Here is a 24,904-nt window from a genome sequence, read left to right on the forward strand (position 1 = left end):
GGGACACTAGGTAAGTCACTGAAACTTTCAATCTCTACCATATATTTGTATCTAAGCATTTAAACTGATCATGAATGCAGATATAACTAGCTATCCAAAAAAGTGGGCTTTTTATCTCCACTGGATCCTTTGATAGGCTGACGGATGTAAGATTCAAAGGTTAAGACCCACTGCTGTAAGAGCCATGCTCTGGAAGTGAGTATGTGAGCGTGTTGTTGTAACAGAACCTTTTCCTCCACGGTTTTGCATCATATGCCCGCGTCTCCTAGCAACCAATCCCGAGAAGGATGGCCAATTTATCTGCAGAGGGTGTTAAGGCTGTCCTTCAGCTGCAGGTAAATAAAAGACAGGAAAAAGTTGAAGGTGATCATGGCTGAGGGGAAAGGAGAGCCCCAGAAAATCTTGGTGAAATATAATATCTTAAACTGTTTGCCAAGTTCCATTCCCATGGAAACCAGGAGGATTTCTAAAGAAGGCTTCAGAAGCCTTCCTGCCTTCTTCCTGGAGAAATCTTGGAGGCTTGTGTTTGTAAACTTTCTGTTTTTCCTCACTGCTTTTTTGACTTTTTTTCTAACTGAGAAAATGTGGTTAGGAAAATGCTGTTGCACAGTGTCTTTTGATTTTAAAAGTACGAGGAGACACACTGGTTAGAGTAGTCTAAGACGCCTCAGCCAAATTTGGACTGGGCAGTTGAATGGTAAGGATTCGCTCTGATATGACATTTTAAATCCGGGGAGGAGTTTTTCACCCTGGATTTTGTGTGTTTGTGTGTGAGAAAGAGAGAGGTTGAATTAGATGGCAGAGGTTTTTCTGTTTTTAAGAACAATGAAATTAATTACTGGATTCTTGGATTGTTTTGATATTTGACTGCCTAACCTTTATCCATTTATTTATTACATTTTCATCATTCATCAGCTTAGGATGGCATAAGGGTTTGTCCAGAGAGACGAAGAATGTGAGTGGCTCAAAGTCACTCCACATACTCAGTGGCAAGGTGGAGATTTAAACCTGTGTTTTCTCTACTAAAGTTTCCCATTTATATTTTGCTCTGTGTTAATTTTTTTCAAAAATCACAATAGTAAAAATACAATTATACTGCAGCAATACATCATTAGAAAAAAAAGACAAATTGCTTTTAAATAGTTCCAGGTTATTATGATTTTGATGGTGTATATTCTATATAATTCTAAAAATAATTATTGTTGTCCATGGTTGGAATGGTCCAACTCAAGTGGAATAAAACAAATGAATAAGCATTATAGCAAGGTTTTCAAATGTGGTTATTTATTTATAAATTGTACTAAATCATTTTTTTTTAATACTGTGTTGTGTGATCCCAGCTATTGTGTTTTGCAAACCATGGTTTATGGCTGATTATACTGTGTGAGCCAGGCCACTATGGCTGGTTCAGAAAATGCAAGTTTAAACAATAGTATTTTAATGTGATGTGTGAAGCCAGCCACAGAATTAGAATTTTATAGCTAGCAGAGATCTTAAAGGTGAATCTAGTTCACCCCTCTGTTAATGCAGGATCTACAATTCAGAATGTAACTTTAGCATCTCTTAAACCCTTTGCAAGCTGAACCCTTCTACAAACTATGTTGCCAGATGAAACATCCCAATGTCACCTGCATTTTTAGAGTTGTATAAAGGAAAATACTCCCAGACAGATTCTTTTCCCACTAGATTGTTTCAGAATTAAGAGCAAAACTCAGTTGGATGACAGAGTTCTTTTTTATGTAGCTTCTTTATTCCTTTCAGTGTCTTTTGAAGGAACATATTTGGCCACATTCATAGAACTAAAATCTTATCCTGGCTTAACAAAACCCAGTTGTTGTGTCTGCCCGAACAGATAAAACATTGTGGCTTAATGTGATGATCTGCTAAAGCTACCAGATCTGGCCTACAAAAACTGGGGGACTGCTAGATTGCAAGAAAGAGTTCTTGGGGTTTCTTTGATAAGCTAATGGATGAGTTCTGCAACGTGCTGAAAAGCAAATGTCCCATCCTCATTTTAGCTTAGTTAAGCTGGTTTGTTGAACATAGTTCCTGAGTCAAAACCTTTGCCCCTGGAGTTTGAATTAGCTTGCAGAAAGTCCACATCTAAAACAAATAAAAGCCTACATGTTTGACTATGAAAAGAAAGTAAATGCTCAGCTAGAAGGAACCCTGAAGACCCTTTAATTCGAATCCCCTGCCTAGTGCAGCAGTCCACTAGTATAGCATCCTGGATGATTACTATCCAGCCTCCATTTTGTCGGGGTTTGCACATACGTGTCGTGGTATTCCGTGAGCGATGCACAAACAAATAAACAGTCCACAGTCTGTCGTAGAAAAAACACTATACAGACTTTACTGTGCAATATATTACGATCAATCTACAGACCTTACCCTGACACATTTAAATACCTCCAGTGAAGGAGGGGTCATCAACCTCCAAGGAAGTCTGTTCCATTTTTGAACAGCTTTTACCATTACATTTTTTTTCCTGACGTCCAATTGTAATCCACTTCTTTGTAATTTAAACTCATTGTTTCTTGCCCTGTAATTTGGATCAACACTGAACAATTCTGCCCTGTCTTCTGCATGACCAGTTATACAGATACTTGAAGACATCACTTTGCAGCCTTCTATTTTCCAGGTTAAAAGTATCTTGTACCTCCAGCCATTCCTCTTAGTTTTTCCTTCCATGCCCTATCGTTTTGGTTGATCCCTTCTGGACACAATCTAGCTTGTCCATGTTCTTCCACTATTGTGGTGTTTAGAACTGGGTGCAGTATTTTAAGTGTGGTCTAACATTAGACTGTAACCAACACAGAATGGAGAGGAATAGTGACTTTTCTTGATCTTGTCACTATACTTCCATTGATGCAGCCTAGCATTTGCTTTTTTTACAGCTGCATCACATTGCTGGTTCATGTTCTGCTTGTGATCCACCAAGACACCCACATCCTTTTTTGTACTTATTGCTGCCTGGTATGGTCCCCACTGCCTTGTATCCATGCCTTTAATTTTTCCTATGCGAATGTAGAACTTTGCATTTCTCCTTGAAATTCATCTTGCTGGTTTCTCCCTATTGTTTCTCCCTATTGTTCTTGCTTTTCAAGGTCCTCCTGAATGCCCTCCAAGGTGTTTGATCTATCTATCTTTGATCTATCTATCTATGTGTTGTCGGTATATTTAATAATCATAGTTTCTCACCACTCACCACTCATCCAAGTCATTCATTCATTCATTCATTCATGTATGTTTGTGTGTGTGTGTGTAACAGTACAGGGCCTATAAGGAAGCCCTGCACTAACCCAGCTTGATGCACAGCCATTGGCCTCACTTGCTGGGGATGATTGTTCAACCAGCTCTGCATCCATTTAATAGTAGCATAGCTGAGCCCACATTTTGCCACCTCCTCCACTAGAATCTCATGGGAGACTTTGTTGAATAATTAACTGAAGTCAAGGTACATTGTGTCTACCCCATTCCCATGGTCCACCAAATGAGTCACTGTCAAAACTGGAGAACAGTTTAGCTTAGCATATCAATGTCAGAATCCTTCCTACTGCTACAACCTGCCCTGGACTACCCTGCCAAAAACCCTACCACTGCCAATTATTTAAATTTTATGATACTCTAGGCTATCAGATCTAGACTGTAAAAAATTTGTTAACCTCTAGATGTTTTGCTTAGTCCTGAGCTAGCATTGTGTGAACCATGACCTTATGGCTTAGTCAGAAAACCATGATTGGTTTAATGCAATACCTGAACCCAACCAGATTTAAGCAGGCTTAGTTTTGTGCTGGATTGGGGACCCTATCTCCAGTACTGTCTCTTCACAATCATCCCCAGCAAGTGAGGCCAATGGCTGTGCATCAAGCTGGGTTAGTGCAGACCTGTAAAATGAAGTTAGAATAACGCAGCATTACTGGCTATTACTCATGATAGCTAAAGGGCATTCCCACACTAGTGATTTAGTAAATTTTATAACATCATTGCTTTGATGATATAAAGGCTGTGTTTATTGTTGATATATTGGTACAGCAATGGCTGGCTGAAATTGAAGATGCTGTAAATCATCAGTGTGGAAATAGCCATATAGGAGCTGCTGAATCTGTAAGCTTCCCAGAACAAACTAGCTGACTACTATGTGGGCAGACTGCTGGGCAAATTTGATCCTGTATATTGGTCTGTGTTTTCTTAACTTCTTTCATGGTATGAAGCAGTGCCACACACTAACAGCGTTCCTTGTTTGGTGCTTTCTTCAGCAGAAAAACGGTCGCCTGTATCTAAGAGATTTGCTGGGGTGGAAGGAGTTTGATGAAATTCGGGAAGTGCGTCAGAGCATCCAACTTGATGCCCATTACCACAGCCTGGTGTTTGCTGCTGAGAAAGGCCTGCCCTGGCCAGCTGTAGCAGAAGTGGGAAAGTTGACAGGGGAGCTATTGGAGGAAACCCAAGGTGAGCCAAGATTGCATTTTGTGACGAAAAGTGTACACTGCAAGAGTTTCATCTGTGAAGGAAACATCTGGGCTGAGCTGAGTCAACTTTGCACCTTTTATAGGCAACAAATGTGTGGTCTTTAGGGGCTAAGGGTTGTTTGTGGAATATGGCAGTGCCTGATGTGGAAGAAATGAGGGGGGGAGTGGGAGTAGTAAAATCAGTGAAGAAAATGAGGTCAGTCCAGATTAAACTCCTTAAATCCTAAAAATATTTTATTGAGTTGATCCCTTCCCTTCCCTTCCCCCTCCTTCCCCCTCCTCCCCCTCACCTTGTTATTATTATTGTTATTATTGTTATTATTATTGTTATTACTGAGTAATCTACAGTTAGAATCACAATCTAAGACTGATAAAAATTAATAATTCAAGTTCTAACCAAGGATCTAAGAATAATTGAGGTAGTGTCTAAGAATATAGGCAGTTCCAAGCAAGGTGGTTTTTTGTAAAATTAGGATGTTCAGGTCAGATAAATTCAAAATTTCCAGATATCAAGGGAGTCCTTTAGATATTGCTCCAAGGGCTCCAATCATGATAGTTATAACAGCGGATTCCTTTTTATTATTTCATCATTTATGATATATGATGATATGATATGATATTATGATATTATTAGTCTTAATACCATTTTTGAACTTTACATTAATTGACTGGTTGAACAGTGTTTATAAACTGCCCCAGTCAGTTGAGACTGTGGGCAGTATACACTAAAACAACAAACTAACAATCAACAAGATAATTGCAATAAAAATAATCCCTAAATAGACTACTGCAGAAGTCCTACTATTTGTGTTTTGGAAATTAACAGCAGCTGAGGCTGGGGTTGGAGGGAGCACAGAAGTTCTTAGCGGGGGCTGCATACAGCACCTGAGCTCCCAGCTCTCTATCAGAATCACAGATGAATTAAGGGAAATTGGAGTCACTGAGAATTGCAGACAGGGAGGAGATCCAGATGATCCCACCCTCCTCACTGCTGGTCAATTCTATTTTGTTTGCTCATGAGGCTTCGGTGTAAAGACAAAAAAGGTTGCCACTTTTTTGTTTGTTCTACTCCTGAGCCATTGAGAACAGTTTAACATGCAGAAAATTGATAAATAGAGGTTTTTCTATCCAGAGTAGTTATGTGAAGCCTGATTTTTATAACATAGAATAGTATATTCTGTATGGTTTCATACAAGGCAAACAATTTTTTAGAATTATGTATAACTATAGAATTATGTATAACTACCGTATGTCCCTTGACTTTCATTGCTAGTTTTTTAAAAATAAAATGTGACTTTATCTTTGTGAGATTGATCCGTCTCCCAATGAAGGGTTGAAACCTGTAGTCATGCTATTTCTTTTAAATTCTATTTCTTTTAAATTCTCATTATCTTAATTATATCGGTTATTTTATTTATTCTGTGCTGTTGCTGAGCAGCATTTTTTGTTGTATTTGTTTTATGTTTGTCAGATTCTTTCTTGGAAATACTAAGGAATCCTTTTCTTATCTGCATCTAGATAGGTTATTGCCCCATATTTAATAAATTTAGAAAGCAGGTCATGTAGTCTTCTACTATTTTGCTGAATACTTTAGAATCACTTGCAACTTGTTTTGATATATCTAAGTTGCTTTAAATTATTTGTTGTGGAATGCCTGCCCAATTATTAGGAAGCTTTAGATTTCACCTGATTATGAAATCGATTGCTTGATCAATCAATATATTTGCTGCTATCAGTGAAATTTGGTTAAACCCTGATGATATGGCATCTGATATAGCCCTTTCACAAAGGAAATTCCAGTTAGAACATGCTCTCAGGATGGCCTGGTGGCCTGGCTTTATTACATACCCAGGCTTGCAAATTTCTGTCTTCAGTAGCTATTTGTCCTGTTCAGAGTATGAGATGGCCAGGATTACTTAAAACTCTTTTATTACTATTAACTATGTACAATAATAAAGTCCTCAATAAGTAAGCAACCCAATTGATCAGGTCCACCCAGGCAGTGGAGGAAAACTAGGCAAGGCTGCAGGATCAGGATCTGATGGAGATTGAGGCAACACAGCTAGGCAGAACTTGGCTAGACCCCTCAATGAGGCAGCAAGACCCAGGGAGGCAATTGCATGTGGCAAGGAAGAGACTGGAGATGCTGGGCTCAATCTTGGCATGGAGGCTGGGCAAGGCTTGACTGATTCTGTAAGGCAGGACTTGGTTCTGGAGGCGATACAGGACTTGACCGAAGCAGCAAGGCAAGAGGTGGAACTTGGAGTGGTACTAGATTGGACTAGAGCGGTGAGGCAAGGCTTGGATCCAAAAACAAGGCAGGACTTGACTGGAATGGCAGAACAAAGCGAGGAACTGGACATGAAGCTAGGTTGAACTGAAACGACAAGACTGGACTTGGGAGCAGAGGCAAGACTGGATGTGACTGAGGAGCTGAGACTAGACTGGGAACTGGAAGCAAGGCTGAGCTGGACTGGAGTGGAGTGGCAAGACAAGACTTGGAGCTGGAACTCTGGTTGGACTTGACTGGATCTGCACAACGAGGCTTGAAGCTGAAAGCAGGATTGCATGTGGCTGAAGCAAAGAGGCGAGGCTGGCTGCTGGAAGCTGGAAGCTGAGATCTGCTGGACCGGCGAGGCTGGACTCGATTGGAGTGACTTGCAAGAATGGCAGTCCCACAACGTTAGAAGAAGCTGGCTCTGATTCCACAATGGCTACAGACGAGGCTTCTGACTTAGGTAAGGACTCTTCCACTGAAACAAGCTCAAAGGATCGGTTGTCTCCAGTAGCTTGCTCAACATGCGCTTGCCTTTTAACATGTTCCTTTCTGAGCCTTTTCTCTTCTGCAGCCAATCGGGCTGCCTTCTGATTTGCACGCTTCTCAGCTCTCCTGTCTCGCACACTGATTGGAGGTTTCAAATCCTCCTCCAGATTTTGCCCAATCAGCTCTCGTGTTTTCTCCCGCTCTGCTGAGTCATTTTGGTTATCTGTTTCCCTGATTCCTGAAAGATAAGTTTCATTTCCTTCTGACTGCCCAGGATAAGTTTTGTTTTCGGAGTCTGACTCAGACTCAAACCTCACACTATTAATAGTTCCTTTGAATTCTTAGCTATTCTCAGTATACTGCTTAATTCCAATTATATATTCTCCACCTGGTATTAATAGTTTATTTGTTGAAGAACTTTCTTCATATATTTTATCTTTGTTAGAGTTAGATGTTCAATTATTTCTGCTTAGGGATTTCAATATTTAAGGTATTTCCCTTAACTTTGATAAGGATATTCCTTCAGTGTAAACTTCTTTTGACCTAAAGTTGTTAGGGACTCTTCTCACATGTCCTCATGATAGCATCCTTGATTTAATTTGGGCTAAGGATTTGTAGCCCACATTTCATGATTTATTCAAAGAAACCCAATGTGACCACTTCATTGTATATTTTCCTTTTCAAGATATGCCACTTTCTCCTCTAACTTATCAATATGTTTTGACTAGATCTATCTGTTGGAATTATCAGGGATCAACTCAGCATTGTCTCATAAGCATAAGGGGGTTGCTGTAGTAAACACATCTCTATTGTGCTTATGGGATGTCACATGGGTCACCTGATTTCCACTTCCTCCTTCTTCTTGGGTTTGGGGATTAACAATCTATATTACCCTTCTGGCACACATGCAAGCAGGAGGTGCTGCAGGAATGCAGTCCTTACCCTACCATCTCGCTTGCATGCAGACTTTCTGTTCCACATAGAAAGTGTCTACAAAGAACCAATGATGATTAAGTGCTTTCTACTAAGAATCTACCTGTATCCAGATCTACTGAATAAAAGTAAGCTATCTCTATTTTTCTTCATCTAACTACTATGTGAAGACCGAATTTATTTCTGAATGTAATTAAGCTTAATGTGCAAGTTCTCTTTTTTGGTTCATGCTTCTACTCTGCAAGATTGCGGTTAGCTGCTTGGAGTTCTTTTATTAACCTTTAAAACTCCATCATCATGCCACTTTCTCCTCTAACTTATCAGCATGTTTTGACTAGACCTATACACTCCAGGTTGCTTAGCTCATTTTCTGATACTGTGTTGGCTGTCTTTTATTCTCACTGGCCTTCATCTGAATTTGAATCTCCTGAGGTGTTGACAGTGGCCTTTAATTTTGCCACTGGAACTGCAGTTGGCTTTTTGACTCCAGTCTTTGCATAGTCTTAAAAAGGAGTCTCTGTCAATGACTGTCTCTGAATATATGAAACATTCAAATTGATGTTTGGACATTAGAATGGAAATATAAAAAGGAGCCCTCCACCGGCAATATGGATTCCTTTCATAAAGCTCTTATCCATTTCTTTTCATTGCTGAAACAAGCCAAGCAAAGTTATTAGCAAAATTTAAATTTTGCTCAAGCTGAGTTCCCTAGACAGATTTTTGTTACATTACATCTCTTTATTTTCACCACCAGCTGCTATTGAAAGTCTTCTTTGCTTACATCTGAGGACTTTGGAAGATATTTTTGTCAAAAATGAAAATGCTCCAGGCATCTGCCTCTATTCAGGACTTGCATACTGTTTCTATTGCCCTAAGTTGTTCTTCATCTAATCTTTTGTTTTCTCCAATTATGAAAGTAATGGTAGCCAAAATAGCTTCAGAGATTCCCTATATTACATGCCCTTTACTTCTTCTTCTTCTTCTTTTTTACATATCTCTTTCTTTCTGCTGTTCTTCACTAGTGAGGTCAGTGGTTGTTTTGCACTAAGTATTTTTCCAGACTTTCTGAGATACACGTAACTTTACCCTCTTTTTAAAAAACCCTCTTTGGATGTCTCAGTTTGTTCTAGTTTTTGTCCATTGTCTTCTCTTTTGTTTTTGTCTAAAATTATCGAGCAAGAAATTGATCCCCTTTCAATTTTTTCCTGATTTGCCAGTAAATAATCTCATTGGCCCGTCTGAATTATAGTTTCTTGTGAGTCATCCTACTGATTCGGCACTGGCTCAGGTTGGTCATGATTTGCTAGTAGTTAAGGCAAACTATTAGTCATCAGTACTGATGCTGCTGGATTAGCCTCTGGCATTTAATACCCTTGGTCATCATATTTTACTAACTTATTTTATTCATTAGATGTTGATTTGGCTTTTCATTGGTTTCAGTCCTGTATTTCTCATAGTACTTTTCTGGTCACATGGAAGAGTTTTGCCCTCAGACTTTCCCTTTATCTGTAAGAGTTCCTCAGGGTTCAATTTTAGGTCCAGTTTTGTTCACTTTCTATACTTTGTTGCTGGATCCTCTGATTTCTCTTTTTCAAGTTTAACTATCATATATATTCTGATGACATCCATTTCTCTGTCCCAGTCTTGGATGATGTGGTACAGTTCAATTCCTTTGCTGGGATTTGTTCCTATTGCTTTAATCTAAATTTGGACAAGGCAGAGCTTATTGTATTGCTTCCCAATTAACTTTCTTTTTCCTTTTCCCATTTATTTTATTTCTCAAGAATGTTTGCTGCCAGTGTGAGATTTGGGAATTTTTTTTTATCAATGAGAGACTTACTATAAAGATTTTCATCAATAAAGCCATTAGGAACTTGCCAATTATATCTACTGAGAATATAAAGAATTCAACCATTTCTTATCATTGATGCAGCCAAGTAGTTAGTTCCTTCCTCCTGGTGTCTTGTTTGGACTATTAGTAGTTTGTTGGCAGCCCTTCTGACTCTGCTCTCTGCCCTTTCTTTGTAGGCTGACCATATGTCCCATTTTGAACAGGACAGTTCCGTTTTTTAAACATTTATATATATATATATTTATTCAATTTCTATAGCTGCCCATCTCAGCAAGCGACTCTGGGCGGCTTACAACGATAAAAACCATAAAACAATTAAACAATTGGAATTAAAATAGTTACAATACAAAATAAGTATACATAGCTGCCAAGTAAACAATGTAAGATGTTAGTACAACCAAGAAACGGGATCATTACCACACTCTGGGCCCCAGGACTGGGCATATAACCAGGTCTTCATGGCCTTACAAAAGGCCAACAGGGTTGGGGACATCCTGATCTCTGAGGGGAGAATATTCCGGAGGGCAGGTGCTATGGCTGAAAAGGCATGTCTTCTAGTCCCCACCAACTGACATTCTTTGGCTGATGGGATCCGTAGTATGTCCAATCTACCAGATCAAATTGGATGGGTAGAGACAACTGGGACAAGGCGGTCCCTTAGGTAACCCAGTCCCAAGCCATGAAGGGCTTTAAAGGTGACAACCAGCACCTTGAATTGCACCCGGAAGCACACCAGCAACCAATGCAGCTCATGTAGCCAAGGTGTTACATGTGTCAAATATCTGACTCCACTTACTACCCATGCAGCTGCATTCTGCACCAGCTGAAGCTTCCCAATGCTCTACAAGGGCAGCCCCATGTAGACCGCATAGCAGAAATCCAGACAAGAGGTCATGAGGGCATGAGTGACAGTGAGCAGTGCCTTCCGGTCCAGGAATAGGCACAACTGGCGCACAACTTGAAGGTGTGCAAAGGCCCTTCTAGCCACGGCTGCCACCTGCTCTTTCAGCAGGAGCCATGAGTCTACGAGGACCCCCAGATTGCACACTGGGTCCATCTGGGGCAGTGCAACCCCATCCAGGACCAATGATGGAAAAACCTTGTCACTGGAAGGCCCACAAACCCAAAGCCACTCAGTCTTGCTTGGGTTGAGCTGAAGCCCATTGCACCCCATCCAGACCCTTACAGCCTCCAGGCACTGGGTCAGGACATCCACGGCATCACTCAGGCGGCTAGGGGTGGAGATATAAAGCTGGGTATCGTCAGCATATTGATGATACCTCACCCCAAACCATCGGATCACCTCCCCCAACGGTCTCATGTAGATGTTAAATAGGAGTGGGGAGAGAACTGAGCCCTGAGGCACCCCACAAAGTAGGGGACGTGGGCTGGACCTCTCCCTCCCATCAACACTGGCTGAAACCGACCCTCGAGGAAGGAGGAGAACCAGCAGAACACTGTGCCAGCCACCCCCAACTCCCGAAGCTGATCCAGAAGGATACCATGATCAATGGTATTGAAGACTGCTGAGAGGTCAAGAAGAGCAAGGATGGTCGCACTGCCCCCATCCCGCTCCCGCCAGAGGTCATCTAAGAGTGCAATCAATGCCGTCTCAGTCCTGTAACCCAGCCTGAACCCTGACTGAAAGGGGTCCAGATAATCCGCTTCATCCAGGGTCTTCTGCAGCTGCCATGTGACCACTCTCTCCACAACCTTCCCTAAAAAGGGGAGGTTGAAGACTGGACGAAAACTGTCCAGGCTGGTTGAGTCAAGCGATGGCCTGTTGAGGAGAGGATGCACCACCGCCTCGAGAGCCAGCAGGACCACCCCCTCTCTCAAAGAGGAATTGACCACCACCCAGACCCAATCACATGCCTCCTCCCGGGCAGCCTTGACCAACCAGGAGGGGCATGGATCTAATACAGAAGTGGCTGAACTAGCAGCTGCAAGGGCCCTGTCCACTTCCTCAGATGCAACCAGATCAAACTCCCCCCAGATAACCATGCCAGACTTAGCCCCCGCAGCCGTCACTGGCCCTGCCTTAAGGCTGGAGTCCAACGACTTTCCAGACCATCCTGTCATTTTAATATAAATGTCCATTTTGTCCCGTTTTCTTAAAAACCTTACTTAAAAATTTGAAAGTTCCCGCAAACCTGTCAGAATGCAGTCTGACCTGTCAGAATGCAGTCTGACTTTGAGTGGAAAGAGGGGGAGTTCAGCAGAAATGGCAGGGAAAAAGCCGCAGAGCTCAACCCGGCGGGAAACCTAAAAAGAAAAAGGCAGGATCAGCTGATAGGTGGTGATCAAAGGTGAGCTGATTGGCTCCTGCCTTGAAACAGCGGGAAGAAAAGAATGTAAAAGCACAGCCAGAGGAAGAACAGCTTGCCAGGGACAACTGTTCACTAGACTCTCCAGGCCAGCCTTGCCTCTCACAAACGAAGGAATCTGAAGATTCCCAGCCCAAGAAAACCAGAGAAGTTCCTGCCTGCCGATCCAACCTGTCACCCAGCCCTGCCCCATTTTGCCATCCCAATGTCCCGTTTTTGTCTCAAGGAAATATGATCAACCTTTGTGTGGTCCTTGACCTTTCCCAATTTATCCCTCTTTTTTCCTTCTGCCAATCTTGGCATTGGCTGGGTCTTTGGAAGTATTACCAGTTCCAACTGCTGGTCCTGACTCTCTGGGCTGGGCATACAGAAAAGACTACTTACTTGAGCTGTTCGTTTGTAACTTATGTTCCTGTGTGCATCCCTCTATTTTGCAATCAGGGTTGCTTAGTTTTCCACATGTCAGAATGGCTACCTCATGTTTTGAAGGTAAATTTGGAATCTCATTTCCCAAGATTTGGAAAGGCCTTTAAAACGCTTCTTGGTTCAGGATCTTTTTAAAAATAATCTTTTTTTTTCAGTTGCAGTACTGACATCAGTTTAAGTTATGGTAGTGCTTTTTGACACTATGTTGTGATTTTTATTTTTATTAATTTATTTACTAATTATGTAAATATTTAGCCACCCATTTATGCATTATAACTCTGGATGGCTAATAAACAGCAATAAAAACAGCAAAAAACATACTAATGTCCAAAAACTCTCAGCAACCCTCCCCAAAAAAGAACAACACACCGCACACACCAACAAACAACATTACTGAGATCCAATCGCAGCCTACCCCAATGCCTGTAGGAAGAGCCAGCTCTTCAAGCTTTCCAGAAGGCTAGGAGATAGGGGCCTGCTGAATTTCAGGGGGAAGACTGTTCCACAGGGCAGTCACAGCTACTGAGAAGGCATGCTGCCTAGGTCCCACTAGATGGCAACATTTAAAGGAAGGGATCTGGAGTGTGCCCACCTTATTTGACCTGGTGGAACAGCGTTAAGTAAATAAATAAAGTAAATAAAAATACTATCTACCTTGACCCTATAAATCCAGCATTCATAAAGAAAAGTCACAGGTTCCCCCCATTTACAAAGTAGATTGAAACCATTTTTGTGTAGTGATCTGGGTCATAGTTAGAGGACTCTGACTCCACCCTGTCCCATGATGATATCGCAGTTGACATGTGGGTGAATTTTACACAAGCCAAGACTCCCTAGTGGTCACATTTATAATTTGCAACTTGATTTCCAGTGACCTTATTTTGGGAGGCAGAGAAATTGTGCTTGTCAGTTTGTGAAAGAAATAGATGCCAAATTTGTCTATGTACTGTAGACATCCGTGGCAGTGTGGCATTTTATATCTAGTGGCCTAGCTTGCTTATGTGAGTCACTTAGTTCAAGGCCTCTTTGTTGCTCCTTCAGTTTGTGCCTGAAATCCCTTTGTACCTTCCTCATTTGAGATGTTTCTTGTTGGAGATTTCCAGTAGCATGAAGCCTAAGCCTTCTTTTCATTTTGTCTTCTATATATGTCCTCCCATGCTGTTTGAACACATTCCCCTCCATTTGTTTTCCTTTAGGCAGATTCACTTTTTTCTTGACTCTAATTGGAGCAATAGTTTTGTAACCTCTTTAATATGCTATGATTCACATAGGCCAGCCTATAATGATTTTTGTTGTCATGTCTATGTTACGGAATATTCCACTTCCAAGAGGATCATTGTGCCACTGTTTTTTCACCTGCAGCTGATGTAGTCACATTATTTTATTTGTTTGTTTGTTTGTTTAATATGGCTGCTCATCTCATGAATGCAACTCTGGGCAGACAGCAACCTGTTAAAACAATAAAAAACAATATTAACAAAGGGTAAAAACCTACAGTGGTCACTGAGGGTAAACCTAGACAAAACAATGTACATAAACCTCTCAGTGGGCGGTCTAACCTCCTGACACCCAGGCCCTGGAGCACATCCAGATCTTCAGTGCTTTACAAAAGGCTGGCAGGGTCGGGGTCAATCTAATCTTGGAGGTTTGGTGTTTCAGTGGGCAGGCATTGTGACAGAAAAGGCACAAGCCTGAGGGCCCATAAGATGACATTCTTTAATTGAAGGGACCCAGATCAGGCCCCTCCTGTCAGACATAGCAGGATGGGTAAAAAAAACTGGGGAGAGGTAATCCCACAAATGTTCTGGCCCCATGCCATGGAGGGTTTTATTGGTGAAACCAGCACTTTGAATTCCACCTGTGAGACCACTAGGAGCCAGTGCAGCTCTCAGAACGCAGATGTAACATGCTGAGATGCCCCTGTAACTGCCCACACCACTGCATTCCCAACCAGCTGAAGCTTCCAGATGGTCAAGGGCAGCCCCATGTAAAGAATATACATTCTTATTCACATAGTTCAGTTTCCTTTGGATTTATAATGCGATCAAGTGTCACACATCAAGGGAAGAGTGGTGATGCATTTACAGCAGAGACATGTGCCACAAGCTGCAAATCACAGTGCTCCAATTGTGTGAGAAGTAGATGATCATTACAGCAGCTTTCCCCAGCATAGCACTTTGCATTAGAACTATAATTCCCATTATTCCCAGGAACAATGGCATGATGGGAGTTTCAGTGCATCATATCTGAAAGCCACCAAGTTGGATAAAGAACAATCACAGTTCCCTAAGAGCTGTAAGAGGTCAAATGTCATTTGCCCTCCAGTTTCCTCTCACTTCAACCTTCATATGACGTAAGAACATACTTGGAATAAGACCTTTTTATGTGTTGTCGCTATTTAGTTTGATTTACTCCCAAACCCTATGAAGGATTCCCAGAGCAAAAAAGGTAAAAACAAATTGAAACAACAAAAACATTACAATTAAAACCATTAAAATATCGCTAGTGGTGTCTTCAGATGGTTTGTTTTACATCAGCATGTGTTCTGGCTGATACCTATTTGCTGAACTGCAGGTTTTTCCCAGCTTTAAAACCTGGCTCCTGTTTTTAAACGTCTTCTGATATTATTAATTAATTAATTAAATTTTGCCACGGTCCATTTCCCCCCAAAGGAGGGACTCTGGGCAGTTTACAAAAACAGTAAAAACATTAAATGTCCTAAACATCCAATACAATTTAACAACATAATATAAAACATAAATATAGTATAAAATCCAGATGACAATGATAGATATAAAACTGCACATGTATGTCTAAAGGGACATTTTAGGGTACCAGCCATCTCCAAGAGTGATTACCTATTATTCTGTTTTCTATGTATTTTGTATTGCATACAGACTCTTAACAAAGGCAAGAAAAAATTGCAGCCTCTGTGTGTACGTATGTGTGTGCATGGCTATCTAGCTATTTAGCTATCAACTTTTTAAAGCAGCTTTGTATGGGTTTTAATAGAATGAATAATAATAATAATAATAATGACATAACAGTCAAGAAACTAGTACTTTAAAAGACTAATAATTTATGATGTATACGTTTTCATGGGTTTGCTTACAAACGTTTATGCCATAACAAATGGCTTGTCCTTAAGGAGTTAGCTGATTAATATTGCTGCAACTAATTAAGATGGTCACCTTTCTAGAAACAAAAGTCTAATAAGAGCAATAATAATAATGTCTTCTAAATTTGGCCAACTGCTTTGCTGATCTTTTCCTGCTTAATTTTCACAACAGCCTTGATAAGTAGCTAATTTCTGCATAACTCTGTGTCACATCTCCCTCTTGTGGCTGGGATAGAGCAAGAATCCCCTTTAAAAACTGATTAGTAAAAATAGTACCTCTTTAAATTATCAGCCCTGACAGCTTATTCGTTCCCCAGAAATTATTGGCATGAAGATTTTGTGCACCAACTCACACAACTTTCTAAACACAGGTTTAGAAGAAAACACAATTGCTGGGCTCACTGCAGTGTACAAATAAATATACTGTAATTTAAACTGATGTCCTGGTTATATGACCTGCTGTGACAATAGCTAGGCTCCCACAATAGTCTGACTTATAAACTACCCAAACCCACTGTAGCCAAGTTGAACATGTTACACCAACTCAATCTGTATGTAGCCAAACCTAGGATACATGCATGGACGTAGCAGACACACCCTCAAAATTTGCTGACCCCCTCCCCTCCCCTCCCCTCCCCTCCCCTCCTGTTGTTCTACTTAGAGCAATTATTTTAGACTGCAAGCCTCTCAGGGTAGAGACCTGTCCTCTTGTATTCTGTCAGGCATCATCTCTGTTGATGCTTCTTTATAACAATACAAGCAATAATAAAATTATCTCAGGAGAAGGCCTAATCTAGAAACATGTATGTGGTAATATACATGTGTGTGGGTACCTGTATGTGTGTGCAAGGCATCCTCCACCATTATCCTCAAGCAGCATGACCAATATTAGAATGGGGATTGCTGCATATATATACATCAACACCCTCCCCTCCCCCAGTCTGTTGAGTTAGAGAAGGTGGTTATTAAGGGAAATCGATTGTAGAGGTTGAATGGTTGCATTGACCAAGTAGGTTGCAGGGGATCAGAATTGTCAGCAATATCCTCCGTACATTAGGACAAGGTAGATTTATTAGTGGCTTCTTGTCTGGGCCTTTTGTTTTGAGAAGATAGGATATAAATGGGGTGACTTACTTCATATTGAAATGTTAAACCCAAATCTATATTATTTATTTTATTTTATTTATTATTCCAATTTATATCACTGCCCATCTCCCCCTAAAAAGGGGGACTCTTATGTGTTAGAAAAGTAGGTCAGGCCTGCTTGGCTGAATTCTCCTTTATGCAAATGCCCATAATGAATATCTATACAGAAATTTAGCATGTAAACATTATAGCTTGAAGCCCAGCTTTGCCCCAATATGCTTGCTTTCAATATACAAGGATTTATGTTTTTTATACATCAGACCATTGTATTATAATCACTCCCCCCTACAACCTGAAGTAGCACAGCCCTGACCCTAGCTGTGTTCCCACTTGCACCTAACCTTGTACAAATACATCCTGGCGATGATTTTTTTTCTACGATGTCACCAGGATGTTGCTTTTATCTTGTCCCCATCTTGAGAATGGCTTCCGTCGTCCTTAGCTGTGCTTATGCTATAGTAATGTTTTCATCCTTATTCTGATATCATCCAAAGGTAGCCTCAAAGTACACAAAATCTGTTGAGCTTTATTATCTCAGTGAGTCCATTCAATGAGAATCCAGTAATTAGTTGATATCAGCTACTTCAGAAGAGCACTAAACCCATGCTCAGGAGGAGCTGAACTCTAGTTCAGGGCTATTCCAGAAGAAAAGGAGCCTGAACATCAGCTGACAGGAGTATGAGGGGTATGTGTGTTGCACTGTGAAGCTGCAGAGGAGACATCTCTTCCACTTCACTGTGAGGCCTCCCCACTCCTCCCAGCATCACTGCTCAATTGCTGTTTGGGTAATTCAAGCTTTTGAGCCAGAGATTAATTCAGAGGCTTGGTGGGCACAGTGAGAGAGCCAAGTCTGAAAGAACTGGATTTTACACTGCCCAAAGCAAAACAGTGCCCAGGGACCAAATAGGCAATAGCTATGCCTCTAGCAATCTAAATTGGCCAATAGGTGCCTGGCTGATTCCAATCCCTAGTCATCACCAACTTTACCACTAACAGAATACTCCAAGAAGCGTATTCATGGTGGAACCTATGAAAAAATAAGGGGAAAAACACTACTTTAATAGCAGCACAACTATGAATGACTCGAGGCTCCCTCAAGTATGGTCTAGAGATCAGATGAGCCAACATTATGAGGGTGGAGCAGAAACAAGGGGTTGCCAGGGGATGTTTGTGTTGCACTTAAGTGCAAGTGAGGAAAGGCTCTCACTCCACTCTGGAGCACAACTGATGGATTACATAAAGCACAGTTACTATAATCATCATTCCCTTTTTTCTGATTTTAACTGTATAGCCTGATGAAGGGTTTTAATAAATCTGAAAGCTTGCAACTATTACAAGAAGATTGGCCTAATTAAAACTATTGCCTCTTTGGAATGCTTTATTTTGACTCCTTTTAAGTTTAACGTTGTAACGGATGGTTGGGGAATATTAATGCAGTAAGGCATTTTTTCCCCTAAACCTCTGGTTCAAATCCAACTTTATGTATATGGATCCCCCAATCAGTTCATTGGAAGGAGCAGTATACTTGGTGATGGGGAGTACTGGCAGGTAGCACTGGGAAAATCTGTGAAATTTGTTTTATTTAATTTCTCAGTCCAAAAAAATATATGCAATCTATGCATTTCTGTATAGACTTCTTAGTGTATGCACTTTCCCATACTTCCCTAGTATTAACATGTATTTTTATGCACACTTTCTCCCCATAGTTCAATTTGATGGTACTTTTTACCTAATACAGTTTTCAATTTTTTCTTTAAAGTTGGAAAGTAGGTTGTTAAACTTGGGAAAAAGCAGATTTTTGTTGCAAACATGTCTGTCTGATCTCAAGCCATTTGCTTCTGACTTTGCCATTATCCTTGGGCAGCTGAAACAATTCTATTCTCAAATCATAAAACTTCACTTGAGCTCCAAGTGACTTTGGGTGAGCAGACTTCCCATTGGCTATTCCCCCTACTCATCCCCAAAGCAACTGTGGGATGAAGAAAGAATGGAGATAGGTACATGGTATTGACTTGTGATCATATTTTGCACTCCCACATTGGTCAGGAGAAGACACAGGTCATCATAGCCTGAGTTGATAGAAAGACTGCATGGGGATAATTGCAAGCTTTTCTGGAATTGTTTCTGAAGGTGAAAATGCTGTTGATGTAGAAGTGCCCTTTGAACAAAATAAAAACAGAAAGGGAGCTGCCATGTTATCTAGTTAATGTAACATGTAGTTTGATTCAGTTGCTGGGGACAAGAAGGGCTTGCATATAAAAGGGAAGGTCACCCCACCTTGGGCCAGTAGCTGTCTAAAATATGTGAATGGAGCTCCATGGAAGATTCTCTTTCTCCATTGCTTGATCTAAGTGAAACTGAATATAATTTAGAGATACTGGAAACAGCTTCCAATCAGAATCTAAATTAAGACTTTTTCCTTAAAACAACCAGGTTAGGGTTTTGAAGAAGATCATCTTCCCTGTTGTTCTAAGGTTTGTTTCACCCACCTCCCCTAGCAGGCTTTTCCCATTGGTGAGGGATGTCAGTGGAGAATTAATTCAGGCAAATCTGACCCTCCTGTCATTTCCCACTATTTTTTTTTCAGACTAGTTCCTACAAGATCTTTGAACTACTAACCCCTATCCCATTTCTGGCTCACTTTTGGTATCTATTTATTCAGTCCCATTAACAGCTTGGCATTTAACATGCAGATGCATGCATTTTTTCCAAGTTGCCTTGGGCTGTGTTCTGTACCTTTTGATAAACATACAAATTTTCCTTGACCTCCAAATCCTAAAAGGATTGTGTATTGCTTGTGTATTTTCTCCCCTTCCCCACCTCCTTGGTTTTGCTCCTGTGCTGCTGCCAAGAAGCAAATTACAGCTAAACAAGCCACCCTTGTTTGCTTATGAGATAATACCTTCTTCAGTTCACGCCATCAAGGTGTGGCATATGTTTACTCAGCCCAGGTTTTACGAAGTGATGGACTTCAGAGGCCCCCTTAGCTATATCTTGTGGTGAATCATATCACTGAAGACTGTCAGCTCTGATTTTTTGGAGCTAGATGTCCAAGGTACAACTGAGGTCCTATTTGGGGGAAACGTCCATATTAGCCTCCTTCAAACTGGTGTCTTGCAAGTCTGCTTGACCTCAGCCACTATTACCCCCTAGCCATGCCAGCTAGGAGGATGGTGGGAGTCTGGGGAAGGCCTTCATGTAAGATCCTCCTGGTGTTCCAGTTCCTTTAAATTCTATCTCCAAGTAATGTGATAAGAATCCACCCACACAGGAGTCTCTGATAAAACAGATTAGCCTGCTATCAATGATAGATTAACCGTGTACTACTGGGATGTACTACTAGGTGGAGATGTTAGAGCCTGCCATTGTCACATTGCATTTCACAATGCTCATCTCTTGCTTATCTGCTCCACCTCTCTGCATACATGCCTGCACACCCCCACACACACAACCATGCACAATGCTTTGATATTTGCACTGGTAAATAGCTCTGGGCAATTGCTACATGAGAGTGGCAGCTTTATAGAGGCAAATTGGCATAGCTATTCCCATGAGAAGCTAGTTTTTTATTGTTTGGGGAATGGAGGGGAAGGAGGCACCAAGATACCAGAAATGAATTGATGGCGAGTGTGCTGCACTCTATCCACTTTAGCTGTTGTTTATTTATGAGCCACAAGCCATTTTATCAATTTTGAGAGATCAAAATATAGACTGTGTAATACAGATTTCAAAGGCCAGATATTCTGAACAAACTTTTATCTTGTGCATTTGAACAAACTTACTCCTTCACATGAAGAAAACTCTTAAATAATAAGTCCTGCTGGGTTAAAGCAAGGATTCAACTAATCCAGCAATCTGTATCCTTTTGCAGTCAGCTAGATGCCTCTAAGAAACCCACAAGAAAGACTGTTTGCAGCTAGTATACAGAAATATACCAACTGGGAGTGGGAAAAAGCCATTGAGAGTAACATGTGATAGTAGTTTTTCTCCTTCTTTTCCATGAGTTCGTGCAGTATTTGAGGATGGACAAAGAGGAAGGTAGAGAATAATCTCTGTTTGCAGTAATGAGTAGATGTAAGTTCAGACACATGCCATGGGTCACGGGGGTGTGTTCTGTATTTAGGCTCCATGTTTCCCTATTCCAGACATCTCCAACCTGGCTGGCATGTTCCAGATATATTAGGATTGCAGTTTCCAGTTCCTAAAATGTCTTATTAGCATGGCTCTTAGAGAAGCCTTGCATCTCCCAACCAAGCTATTGCTGTGACATTAGGAAGATTTGGAGAAGTTGAAAGTTTTCTTTCTTTTTAATAATCTACTCATTCAGAAAAAATCTTGCACAGCTGACTTAGCTCCATGGTGTAGATGGTGGGTGGAGATGTCCAACTGAATGTTTTTCCAGATTACTCATAGCACTTAGAAACTAGCACGACCCTGAGAAGGCCAGGCTCCTGAATTGTTGAGCCATTAAGTTACGGCTGACAAGGTCAGCACAGGTTAAGGGATGGGATTGTATGATATCAATAATAGAAGAATCCAGCTGTCACCACAACTCTCACCTGGGAAAAATTGAATATGTATTTTTGTAGGCTAATTATTTAAGATATTTAAATATAATTAATTCTGCAACCTGCTGTGAAATCAGTAAAGTTCTGTGGCTCTTTATGTGCCAATATTTCAGTTTTTTTCTTCGGTTCCTATCTGTGTCTAGGAGGAAAATGTATAGTTTGAATTTCACTGAACAGAATTTCTTTGAGATTATCTGCTATCCTCCAGCCTCATTTTTTTTACTCCTTTATTTATCATGGAAAGGACAACCTCACTGCTCACACACATTCAGCAAATGGATGGGGGAGACCGGATCATACCAATTATTTGTACCTTGTGATACTGACTTGCTCTCTGGGTGCACCCCAGCAGCTGCCTATTGGTGAAACAATGGCTGCATGCAAATGTTTTTTCCATACAAGCAGGACCCCTGATGGCCCAGGTACAAAGGTAATTGTCTAGCAGTATATGGGTATATGTGATATATCTGTTAATATAGTGCTGTATATTATGCATCAGTATGGGGACTAGTGGTCCCCTGGTGCAAAATAGGTAAAGCCTCATGATGACTTAATGCACCTATTTAGCACCTTTTCCCCTTAGAAAATGCCCCCCCCCAAGTCCCACCCAAACTGTTAAGCTCTGGAGTATAAAGATGGGATTGGTGGACTATGCATGGCCCATGTATTACCTACCCCCTCATCTATTTTATGATGATCTTATTTATGTGGTCACAAGGCAAGCTGAAACAGTAGCAAGGGAAAAAGTAGCTCTTTCCTAACATTGCCAAAAATTTGGTCTTTTGTTCTTCTGCCTTCTTTTGCAATTTACAGTGGATGAGAAGATTGAAGAGGCAGAGTACGCCAGGAGTTAATCTCCAGAAATAGAACTTGGCAAGGGAAAAAAACAAACAAAAATCCATTTTGGCTTAAGCATGAAAACTTTACAAATGTAAGACAACATTTTGTAGGGATTAAAAAACACATTGATGGGACTTTTGATGCACAGCTGTGCAGTGATCCACCACCCAAAGACAGGCTCACTTGGCTTAGGGCCAAATGAGGTATTATACACAGATGTGTGTAGTAGTCCTCCTGCAGCCTTTTCTTTCAAACCAAAACTAGTCTGGAAAGAAATGATTGGAACATGAGGAATGGGGGCTTACTCAATTCCACCCTTGCTTCAAATAGACTAAAGACTACAGCTTCCTTCAATTCCGCGTGGATCTCCAAAGCACTCTTAAAAAATAGAAGTAATGGGTCATGGTGCTTTCCCAGTGCCTTGTATGGAAAGATGTTTACTTGCACAGAAAAAAGACAGAGAAGAGGTTCACAGAACATGTCAAGTTGCTTGGTTGGTTGTGGCTTAGTATATTTTATAATCCCAGCATCTGTGGTCCACTTAGCAAGCTAAACTCAGAGTATAACATACTGTGTAAGCATAGCCAAAGATAAGCAGGGTTGATAAGGGGGAATCCTATGCCCATCACAACAGCCATTTTGTGGTAGGAATTCTGAGAGCACATACAACATGTTTTCAGAATTCCAGATGTGCCCAGAGGCTCAAAAACAAACAAGCAAAATGCCTGGATTAGATCACAATACATTCCATCTCTCTATATTTTTCTCACCTCTCACTTCCATTATAGAAACTGTAATGCTTGTCAACTTCCTATTGCTGATAGCTTCCCCCATGCATCCAGTGCTGGCTCAAGTGACACTCCTAGGCCACATTGACTGATGCCGCCATCTCCCACCAATGTGAAGATTAAAATTTTTAGAATGATTTGGAAGGAGGGAAGGCGTTGGCACCCCTAAGCTTTGGTGCCCTAGGCTAGTGCCTACTCAGCCTTAGCTTAATGTGGCCCTGCCTGCACCCATTAACTCGAACATTCATGAACACACCATCATATTTTATTCTTTTTTTCATCACAAGTTTGATGTTCCTTTTTCGAGATGGGGCAATGCCTGAGGAGGAGGAGGCAGTAATAATAGGAGTTGCTTTCTTAATTCTCAGCTCCAGCCAAACACCCATTAGTAGAATCTTGTCTCTAAGCTGGGAAATGTGAAGGCTTGTTTGTTTGCATTGATCTATAGAGTCTTAGAACTACACTTGCAAACAGAGAGGGAGAATGTGTACAAGGGAGAGGTGAGATAAGGGGCATCGCCCTGCCACAGAGAGTGTTGCAAAATCACACTCGTGTCCTCCAAGTGCTGCAAGGAGTGCCTTCTACAGATGCATTGCCCTTATGTGCCTTTTGCCCTACTGAAAGCTGAGAATCTGTATCTACAGAAGGAGGGAATGAGGTGACAGAATCCTGAAGTGGAAAAAAGGCAGTAAACATTTTGGGCTACAACAGTGCCACCCTTTCTTGTTTGAGTGAAAAATTACCTACACTTTGAGGGATAATTAGCATAGCAGAGAGCAGTGTAGGTTAAAATATTGTTTTCCCCTTTGCTCCGCCCTCCAGATGTTTTGGACTCCCAACAGCCCAAGACCTAAACATCTGGAAAACATTGGTTTGGGGGTAATTGTGAAGAGGTTGATCAGAAAGGAAAACGTAGCCCCAGTACATAAGAGGCAGTTCTGTCAATCCCGTTGTCCATGTGAGAGAATTCCTCATAGCTCATCCAACGAAGTCTTCTTATACTGAAGCCAAGGAAAGCAGGAAAGAAGGATGGCTTGAAATTCACATGCAACAAAATGGGCAGTGAGAAGGTAGGGTTGGTTCTCTGCATGATTTTGACAACAGACCTTTTCGCAGTGTTGAGTTGAAATGCTCTCCACTCATCACTGAGTTGGGAGAAAACTCTGCCTGAGTGAAGTTTGCTGTTTCCATTGCCAATCCCCTGTCCTGCCTCCATTGCCTGCTTCAGGTCACTCCAGTCATCTGACTTCCCTCCAAAGTAATGGGTGACAAAGCGTGACAGATTTTCCACACCTTGAAGCTACCCTCGGACAGTGTAAGAATAATAGAGAAAAATACTACTTTAATATTGATGCTTGGACTTTAAAGAAAGGATAGGAAGAGTATTGATGTCTTTGAACTTTGGTATTGGAAAAGAGTCCTGAGAATACTGTGGACAGCCAAGGAAACAAGCCAATGGATCGTTGAACAAATCAACTCAGTTCTCACTCGAGGCACAAATGACCAGGCTGAAATTATTCTACTTCATACACGTTATGTGAAGACCCAGCTTTCTGGAGAAAGCTCTAATGCCTGAAAAGGTGGAAAGAAAGAGGAGAAGAGGACAACCAGCAGCAAGGTGGATGGACTCAGTTACACTGTCAATGAGTACACCATTGGGAGACTTGAAA

At 41.2% G+C, this 24,904-nt stretch overlaps 1 protein-coding gene across 1 annotated transcript in view; it reads left to right on the forward strand.

Annotated features, from left to right (window-relative positions):
• The first annotated feature begins 281 nt into the window (after window positions 1-281).
• Window positions 282-24,904, forward strand: part of C1H8orf74 (chromosome 1 C8orf74 homolog) — a 35,756-nt gene continuing 11,133 nt past the window's right edge. The window contains exons 1-2 of the mRNA XM_063308843.1: window positions 282-335; window positions 4,260-4,452. Coding sequence (XP_063164913.1) covers window positions 288-335; window positions 4,260-4,452 — 241 coding nt within the window. The 5' untranslated portion in view covers window positions 282-287. The remainder of the gene's footprint in view (window positions 336-4,259; window positions 4,453-24,904) is intronic.

Source organism: Candoia aspera, chromosome 1, assembly GCF_035149785.1.
Source record: "Candoia aspera isolate rCanAsp1 chromosome 1, rCanAsp1.hap2, whole genome shotgun sequence".
NCBI lineage: Eukaryota > Metazoa > Chordata > Lepidosauria > Squamata > Boidae > Candoia > Candoia aspera.